General features: G+C 33.3%; 1 protein-coding gene across 3 annotated transcripts; it reads left to right on the forward strand.

The window, feature by feature from the left end:
- The first annotated feature begins 646 nt into the window (after positions 1–646).
- Positions 647–7,716, forward strand: LOC116339643 (double-stranded RNA-specific editase Adar-like). Of its 3 annotated transcripts, none has more exons than XM_031765654.1 (11): positions 647–1,145; positions 1,225–1,393; positions 1,532–1,820; positions 1,889–2,160; positions 2,248–2,401; positions 2,486–2,573; positions 2,641–2,671; positions 2,745–2,865; positions 2,948–3,281; positions 3,346–3,455; positions 7,658–7,716. In XM_031765654.1, exons 1-10 carry the CDS (start codon positions 699–701, stop codon positions 3,451–3,453), a joined length of 2,013 nt encoding a protein of 670 aa, XP_031621514.1. In that variant the 5' UTR covers positions 647–698; the 3' UTR covers positions 3,454–3,455; positions 7,658–7,716. The 3 variants fall into 3 exon arrangements, 2 of the variants coding, with proteins under 2 accessions (XP_031621514.1, XP_031621513.1); XM_031765653.1 differs by lacking the exon at positions 7,658–7,716 and adding an exon at positions 4,924–5,481; XR_004201013.1 differs by lacking the exon at positions 7,658–7,716 and adding an exon at positions 4,814–5,481 and having other exon boundaries at positions 648–1,145; positions 3,346–3,514.
- Positions 7,717–9,548: the final 1,832 nt, after the last annotated feature.

Raw genomic sequence — 9,548 nt, forward strand, 5'->3', positions numbered from 1 at the left:
ACAAAGTAAATGCATTTATTTAGCTGTGTTCGTTGCTACACCGAAAAAACATGTGAATGTTATTTCAATGTTCGTATAAACACTGAATTAAAGTTGGGAATTTCAGATGAATACGAATTATAACGTACATCGTATATATTCCAGTTGAAATTGTTCCAAATCGTTTAAATATACAAAATGGGTTTTGTCTGTTTATTTTAAGTATCGCTTCAATTGTTTTTTTTTCATACGTTCTTTTGATTAGATTACATATTATATCAGAAATTTAGTGTATATTTTAACGAAAGTAAAACATAAGAATTCGCTTTCGAAATGGCACGTCCAGTCGTCCATACAGTTTATTATTTGTGATTCCTTTTTCGTTAGTCATCCGTACAAGAGCACAGCGCGAGTGAGTTTGCTTATTGCGTTGCTAAAAATAGAATATAATATAGTGAATAACAAAGTTCGCACGCACACACATCAATCCAGTTGCGCCGACCAAGACTGTATTGGTATGCTTACATTGTTCATGCTGTTCATACACGTCTCTTCCAGTGTCATTGTGTTTTCAATTCATCATATTCCAATGAAGACAGGCGTCTTTGGAACGGGAATCAGTATTATGTGTTACTTCAATGTGAATGCATACTTTTTGTATTGTTATTGTTCTTTAGCAAGTTATTTAGACGAATGAAATAAATTTTAATTTAAACGTCATGGCCACATTTCAAGCGAAGACCGATAGAAAGCAAATTTCGATCATATTGAATCTAATGAAGTTAGATTGTGTTGATTTGTATAAAAAAATTCATACGAAAAAATCGCAACTCAAACATGCTATTGAGCTGTATGAAGCGTTTATGACAGACGAAATAAATACACTTTTTCAGTGTAACAATAATTTCAGTGACATGGTGTTGAAACATCGAAAAAGATTTCAAACATTTATCGACGATACAATGAAATCGATTTTTGGTGATGGAACAAATCAAACGAATGACAAAATTGCCGACGATGATAACAATATTTATGTGATGTTCATATCGCTTCAAGAATGGTACATTCAAGGTTCCAAAGGTCAACAATTTTATTTTATGATTGACATCGACTCATTCAGCTACACAAAACTGGCGTCCCTAAATTTTGCATACACTTCACAAAAGGTAAGAACGGCACCTAAAGAGAGATAGAGAAAAAAGAGAGATTAGATGTTAAAAAGTCGTCAATTATTTCATTTTGCAGACAGACAATTCGAATAGAAATAAGAAGAACGGCATTGGAACTGATAAACGGGCCAGAATCATTGCAATCGATTTCAAGCACGAAACGTTCATTGCATTCAAAGCTGATGAGACGATTGATTGTGATAATTGCACAAAGAAGAACATCAAGCAAATACAACACTTCTTAAGTGAGTGTCTCTGTTTTTGTTTGTTTTGTTTTTGCTTTTAGTATAAACAAATTATGTATGACATTCACCATGTTCAACGATCAACGACATCTCTTGTAGATTTTATATAAACACACATTTACCTTTTTTTTTATATAGAAAAGAATCAATCGACCGGCATTATGCCAACAAAGTGTGTATTAATCTTGTTGAAGCGTCTTTTCTATGGCGTCGATCACATCGAATGTACCGAGAAAAATGTGCACACAAGCAATTTGACTGTCAGCTATAACTTTCAATTTACGGAAACAAGTAAAACGTCCCATATTCATGCGCAGAACCTAGCCGGAATGCAGGCATTGCAAACGCTTTGCGAAATTGAAAACAAATTTATTCGAACCAAACGAAATGATAATTATCCACAAGATTTTGCGTCCGAAATTCAAAAGTATGATAAATACTTGAATTGGATAAAACGTTTATTTTCGTTGACCTTTAAAATTCAATACTTTTCAGATTGATAATGAATGGATTTAAGACACATTGTTCCAAAGTACTTAATTTGGATAATAAATCAAATGTTTTGGCTGGTGTGATTCAGACCAAAAATGGAATCGATTTGACCACGGCCAGAGTTGTTGCATTGTCAACAGGAACGAAAAACATTGACGCTGATGAACTTTTCATCGCACATGATGGCAATTTGCCAGATACACACGCCGAAATAGTGGTTCGACGATGTTTAATGTACTACCTTTATGATCAAATGAATTTATTTCTGACACCAGGTACTTTTTTCATTCAAAATCCATTTGGATGTTGTTTAGAAATATTGTGAAGAGAAAAAAAATCATGAAAATATTTTGCATTTACAGAAACATCGTATCAATCGATTTTTGAGAAGTCACCACGAAGTTTGAAAATAAGGCTAAAGGATAATATTCGCTTTCATTTGTACATCAGCCAAGGTCCTTGCGGAGATGCAACATTTTTAGGTAAACATGGTAACGCTGCAGAACATCCAGATCGGTGAGTAAATTCTTTCTTTTATAGACCAACTTGGCTAAAACAATAATTAAAAAAAAATCGAAATAATACATTGCTTGATTTCAGTGATAAACTTCGTGCAAAGGTGGAAAAGAGCAAAGGTTACAAACTAATTTCAGATTTGGAAAATATGCAAAATGGAAGCGATTTACAGGTTTGTGTAATTTTCGTCGATATAAATTTTCCATGGAGCAATTAATTTGAATCGTAAATTTTCGCAGACTCAACCTCTGTATACAATGTCCTGTTCAGGTAAAATAATTTGTATAAAACAAGTGTTTTTATAAAATTAAATCTATTATTTTTATATAAAACAAATGTTCAGATAAAATTGCTCGTTGGAATGTGGTTGGTATTCAAGGTGCTTTGTTATCACGAATTATTGAACCGATTTATTTCGATTCAATTATCTTGGGCAAATATCAAGCAAGAGACCAAGTAAAACGGTAAATTTATTTTTGCGTGAAACACTTTTGAATGGCATGTGATTTGTGCCAACGTTATTTTGTTTTATGTTTCATTTTTCAGCTCATTTTATGGTCGAATCGAACATTCAATTGGCTACTTACCGCAATTTTATTACCATAATGAGCCGTACATTGCTTTCACCGTATCAGGCAATAGGATGGTGCACCACGGAGCCCCGTCGTGTTCATACAATTGGATCACCGGTTACAGTCATGTCGAAGAAGTTGAATCGAAAAGTGGAAAAGCGAAAAACGACACTGGCATTTCGCGGCTTTCAAAACGAAGTCTATTTCGTAAATTTTTGAACATAAAACGAAAATTGCCTGACATTGATCACACCGACACAGGCATTGCTGTTTATGAAAATGAAAAGTTCAAGGCTGAAGATTATCAGGTTATTGTTGCTTATCGAAGGCATTTATCAAGTGTTTCATTTTATGTATTTTCTTTTGGCACAGAATGCAAAAGATGCGTTAATTGATGCTTTCGACCGTTTAAACTTGGGAAACTGGAAACTGGCACAAAAGCCAATGGAAATCGACCGGGGAATTGAAGAAAGAGTTTAGGAGTAAAAACAAACTTTTCTATTTCATTACATTTTGACTAAAACAATTCATTTTTTATTTATACGAGGGTTGCTCCATAATTTTTTTTAAAAACATATATAACACAGTTGTTTTTTGTCGAAAATGGTTTTATTGTTTTTCAAAATATTCCCCGAGATGATCGATACACTTTTGCATTCGATGAAACCATTTGTCATAGCATTCGTGCCACTCCGAAACTGATATCTCCAAAACGTGTGTTTTGAACGCTTCAACTGCTTCTTCTGGTGTCGAAAATCGTTGACCACGTAGTTTTTTCTTCACGCTTGGGAACAAAAAAAAGTCATTGGGTGCCAGGTCAGGACTGTACGGTGGATGACCCATCAGTTCGATGTTTTGACCGGTCAAAAATCGAGTAGTTTGAAAAGATGTGTGAGAGCTCGCATTATCGTGATGAAGAATTATTTTGCGACGGTAGTTGTTTTTTCTTATTTCACCAAACACTTCGGGCAAACAAATGGTGGTATACCAATCAGAATTGACGGTCTTACGATCCTCTAGTGGAACGGTTGCCACATGACCACTTCTCCCGAAAAAACAGGCGACCATTCGCTTCGAAGTGCTTCTTGCTCGAACAATAACTTTCGTTGGGTTATCTTCATTTTGGAAGACCCATACAGTCGACTGCTGTTTCGTTTCGGGCTCATAGGCATATATCCACGATTCGTCACCAGTGACGATTTTATTAACGTCTTTTGAAGCACCACGATTGAATTTCTTGAGCATTTCTTTACACCAACTCACACGAGCCATTTTTTGTTCATCGGTCAATTTATGTGGGATCCAACGAGAGCAAATCTTTTTTACGGCTAAATGTTCATGCAAAATTGTATGTATGCTGTGGGATGAAATGCCCAAAGATGCCTCAATCTCACGGTAGGTCACATGACGATCTTCCATAATCAGTTTTCTGACAGCATCGATGTTTTGTGGCACAACAGCCGATTTTGGACGACCTGTATGAAACTCGTCTTTGAGCGAACTACGACCGCAACGGAATTCTCGGTACCAGTTATAAATTGTCTGAAGGGTTGGTGCTTCATTGCCAAAGGCCAAATGAAGTCGATCGAAACACTGTTGTTGAGATAATTTACTTCGAAAATCGTAGTAAATCATTTTACGAAAATCTTCACGTGTAAAATTCATTTTTTTGTTGAGTCGCAGTTTACCAGTCACTGTAAACAATACAAATAGCGTTCGTACGACAAAAGGTTCAGGGCACGAATACATACCAAAACATCAAACTTTACGAATATGACAATGGTTTACATCGGGCAACACTATAAGTACCATTTTAAAAAAAATTATGGAGCAACCTACGTAAACTGTTAATCAACGTCCAAAGTAAACATTGTCAATGTCCAAAACACACAAAATAGGAACAATTTCAAGCAATTTTTGCTCTTTCTATATCGTTTGACCATATTTTAGTAAAACTCATTTAAGTCTATGGCGCCGTAAGAATGTTCAATGTAAAAAAAGTACAAAGCCGAAGTGACTCATACACACTTGCACACACAGAATGTGTTTGCATTAAACAACAAGTTAAATTACATAATTAACTGCATAATATTTACAAGATAACGCCGCGTTGGTAAAAGAACACGGTCTATGCATAAATTTGTATTCATGCCTTTAATATAATTAGGCGAGGCATATAACTGGTGAAAAAAGGATTTTATGGCATTGTTAAATTAGCCCCTTTCACAACATTAACGTATTTTTTATAGCTAGAATACCAGTACAATCTATTTAAAAAATGTACAATTCCATAAGGCTCTTAAACATATCAAACGCTCTTAAAGCAAAATTCGTGTAAAAAATATTAAAATTTCATCTTATGGAATTTACCCATTCACTTTGATATTTTACCCAAAAAAACTATACTGTACCTTTCAAAAGTGCACGGAAATACATAGAAAAAGTCATTACCCATACCAAAACGTAAGTCACGTACAGTTAATGGCAAAAAAAGTTTTCGAATAAAAACAATGAAACTTTTTTCATTCAAAACGGAACTTGATCATGTTTTATTCTCTTCTAATATTTCAGAAATTATGGTGATAATATCACGAAAATTAACGAAAGTATGATAAAATTGTATGCAAGAAGTTTGGAGAGTAATATCATTTCAAATTGGCAGATTTGCTTAATCTTATTCTATAAAATATCTTCAAAAAAACCATCAAAATTTCGTCAAAGAAAAAACAAACAAATAGATTATAAAATACTCGTATGGAAACTAATAAACACGCAATATTAGATATACAATATATGCATTGTGCATTCAAACGTGCATGTTCAGTGAACGCTTTTCAGAATTGATCAAAATTTAGATTTTAATTTTGTAATTAAATCAAATGCATGACTAAAAAGAATTCAAAAGATAAACCAATAAACCTGTTCGATCTGTGTATCTGCGCGTGCACTAGTGTGTGTGTGCTTTGCACTTATAATGTAAAGTCTTGCGTTCAGTGAGAGCATGCATTATGAGTATGCTCATAGCAGTCACAACAAAACCCATTTACATAACATCCAGGCAGTGCGTCGACTAGTTGACACAACATTGCTAACATCTTGATGAGTTGGCGCGACAGCATTTTTCGCCTTTAAATAGCGAAGCTTCCAGAATAAATGTAAAGTGGCAAAATAAATGAGCTCAATGAAGCTCAATGCTGAAATTCCCATGAACAATCCAAGCAAGCCACCACAAAGTGCCAAGAAATCACCAAACGTGTATAATTCATTTAGTTTGATTGTCTTTAAAATAGTATTTTCAAAAGTAACAGCAGTCAATGAGTATTGTACGCTAAAATAGATACAGAGGAAAATTATTTGATGGTGAACTTTACTTACTTTCTCGCTATTTGAGCCTTATTAATAGTGAGTATGTCTAATTCATTTCGTTCGAGACGAAAATTGTATTTGATCGATATACACGCTTGTATGCAATTACATTTTTCACGGAATGCTTTTCCATTATTCGTGGTGAACAACTTCCATTGCGCTTCTTTCATACACTTAATCCTTGCTACTCCACAGATTTTTGTATTCCTGTCTCCTGCAACAACAACAAGTAAATATATAGAAGAAACTGGAGATCAACTAGAGAGAAAAGTGCAATTACTTTGTGAAATTCGCCAAACATTCAAATTTGCAGTTAATTCCCGCATACACTTTGAAGAAGCGCAATTGCCATTCACACATCCGCATCCATTTTAATATTGCACAATGTTTTAAACCGTTTCTATTCACTTGCATCTACGGCCACGTATAGTAACAAGTATGATAAAACAAGATTAAATCATTACATGCTTAATGGCTTCTATTGCATATTCTAGACAGAATTCAAGGTTGTAAAAAATGGAGACCAGATATCAAACGCTCTTTTAATTGAATTTTATTATCAATTTGTTTAGACACTATTTTTCAATCAATAAAATCAGCCCGCTGATTTGATGTTGGGAGCATTTTTATTCATGACAAAATGCTATAATTCAATACATGCATGCTTATGCAACGTGTGCGTATACATGTATTAATTCAAAAAACCATGCATTAAAATGATATTGCCAAAACAAATGAATGTAAACAAAAACAGTGAACAAATGAAAACTGTCGTACAACCGGATTTATATGTGTATATTTCATCTGCGCCATGATCTGCGCAATATTCATATAACAAAATTGTAATTGCGAATTTTTCTAAAACATAGATACATGTCTTTAACTTCAATAAAATATCATGAGAAATTTATTCAAATTTTGATTTTAGTTCGATTTATATGAATGTCAATTCTTAACTTTACCATCGAAAACAAATGTTTACATAAGAAAAATCATTTTTCTGCTGTCTTTTATCATTTACTTTCACAATACGATCTTAAGTATCTTTCATTCGGTCGAAAATGATTCGCCATTGAAAATTGGCATATGTGGTTCCATTGCTACTGTAGATATCTGCAAGAAAACCGGGGAATAGCTGAAGCAAAAATATTTCTGGCAAAATAAAATTCGAATGTAAATTCCATTCAACAGTATACAGAATATGCTTATAGAATATCCAATGAAGTTCAACATACGATAAATGCATACCAAATTCTGTTTTGATAGAATTTGAATCCATGCGCTTTGTTTCATATGTATTTTTTCACTCATTTCATAGACACAACTGAGCCGGAAAAACTGAAAGTTATGTATGTGCGCTGTTTTATGGATTTGTGAGCAACATACATTGTTTTATTACCAAGTGCATTTGTGTGTTTATCTCTAAAAAGATGGAACCAATTTTTCTCTATAAAAGAAATGTACAAAAATATAGACCATCGCAAAAGAAACACAGATGATTTTTGGCGGTGTGCTTTTAAAAGGGTGCGCCGCCTTTGACATCAATAACACAACGAAAAATAATCAACTAAACAGTGTCATTCAGCTTAATACAGACAAATAGACATAATATAATACATTTATGACGACGACTCCACTGCCAACAACGATGACTTGCTGCTGCTCTACTGTATACACTGTACATGTTTATAAAAAGAGAGGGAATGCGTCATCGTTCAAAGTGCATTTGTTTGGAAAATATTGATGTACAGAACATTTCCTTAAAAAACCAGTCCTATGTAGAATCTCCCCACTGAATAAACTCGTGTCTATTTCAAATGGGTATTATTTTTCTTTATCAAGGCTAAACCTCTTGCTACAAAGTATTTCTTTGTTATTGTTGTTGTTATCATATCATATCATGATAGTTTTGTGTTTTATTTCTAAATTATTCTCGAAGAGTATTTGTAATAGGCCCCTCAGTTTATCTAAATTGCATGATGCACAAACATAAAAATAAATAAAATTATATCGTCTTATATCGATAAAATTGATAGCTGTCATCAAAATGAGTTATTACAAAACAACTTAACCTTAAGTATGTATGCACTGAATATTATCACAATTCGTGCTGAATTAACACGTCAATAGTCCCGTTAGTGTTGCGAATTGAGGTTTCAATTTTCTTCCTTTTTACAACCAAAATTCCTTTGTTCGTTTAATTTTTACATTTAATCTCAAAATCATTAGTTCCAAAGATAGACTTTTAATACTAGGACATAGATTAATGTTGAACAAGAGACCACTTATAATACTAAATACAAAAATGGACTCTCAATTAAAAGTGAGTTAGCGGTTTCATTTCATTTAATTTTTATTTTCTCGATTAAAAGTTCAAGTATCTCGATAAAAGCCAAAACATGGACGATTCACTTTGTACAACGGTTACGTTTCAACTACCGGTGGAAGATGCACACATGCGCACGGTTTTTTGACCAGGGAGGTCAAATTGACTTTGGTCTCGAGGGGAAGGAGGGAGTATTTATATGGAAAAATTAAAATAACAATCTTGTATGAGAGAAACAAATCTCATATCTAATGGAATCGTAAAAACGCAAAATTTTCAATAATAAAAGAGTCTTGAAAATGAATGCAGTATAACTTATCGCAATTTTAGTTAAAATAGAAGGTAAAATTGAATAGCTCTCGAACTGCAATGAGCGCAATTGAAGAAACTTAAAGTAATGTTAATTTTATTCACTTTATCTATCGTGGTAATATCAAGAGTAATTTGAACTATATCAATAATGATGTCAATTTGCCAAATTACCTACAATTACATATTTAACTTCCAATATATTATTAGTTATATCAAGATATATGTATATGATATGGCAAGCAAATTTAAATTCATGCCTCTTTTTAATGTCTAATGACGAAGATATTTTAAAGCATATTAGTAGTATCAAATTTAGAAAGTGTTACATCTCCTGGTTCTGGCTTTGACTTTATTTATAAAGTGCATTTAAAAAGAACAGAAATGTTTTTTTTAGAATGAAGGGATGGTGATGTTTCTACTATGTTAAAATAATGTCCCGTTCCAATGAATATAACAATTGATTGGATTTGTTTCAGTGGGTGAACACATTCAATGATTCGAAGGCACATGTGATAGTTGAATATATTGCACATTCATTTTCGAAATCCTTAGAAAGCATTTTGCCTTCTTC

Source organism: Contarinia nasturtii, unplaced genomic scaffold, assembly GCF_009176525.2.
Source record: "Contarinia nasturtii isolate CC-2019 unplaced genomic scaffold, AAFC_CNas_1.1 Cnas_scaffold_533, whole genome shotgun sequence".
Lineage (NCBI taxonomy): Eukaryota > Metazoa > Arthropoda > Insecta > Diptera > Cecidomyiidae > Contarinia > Contarinia nasturtii.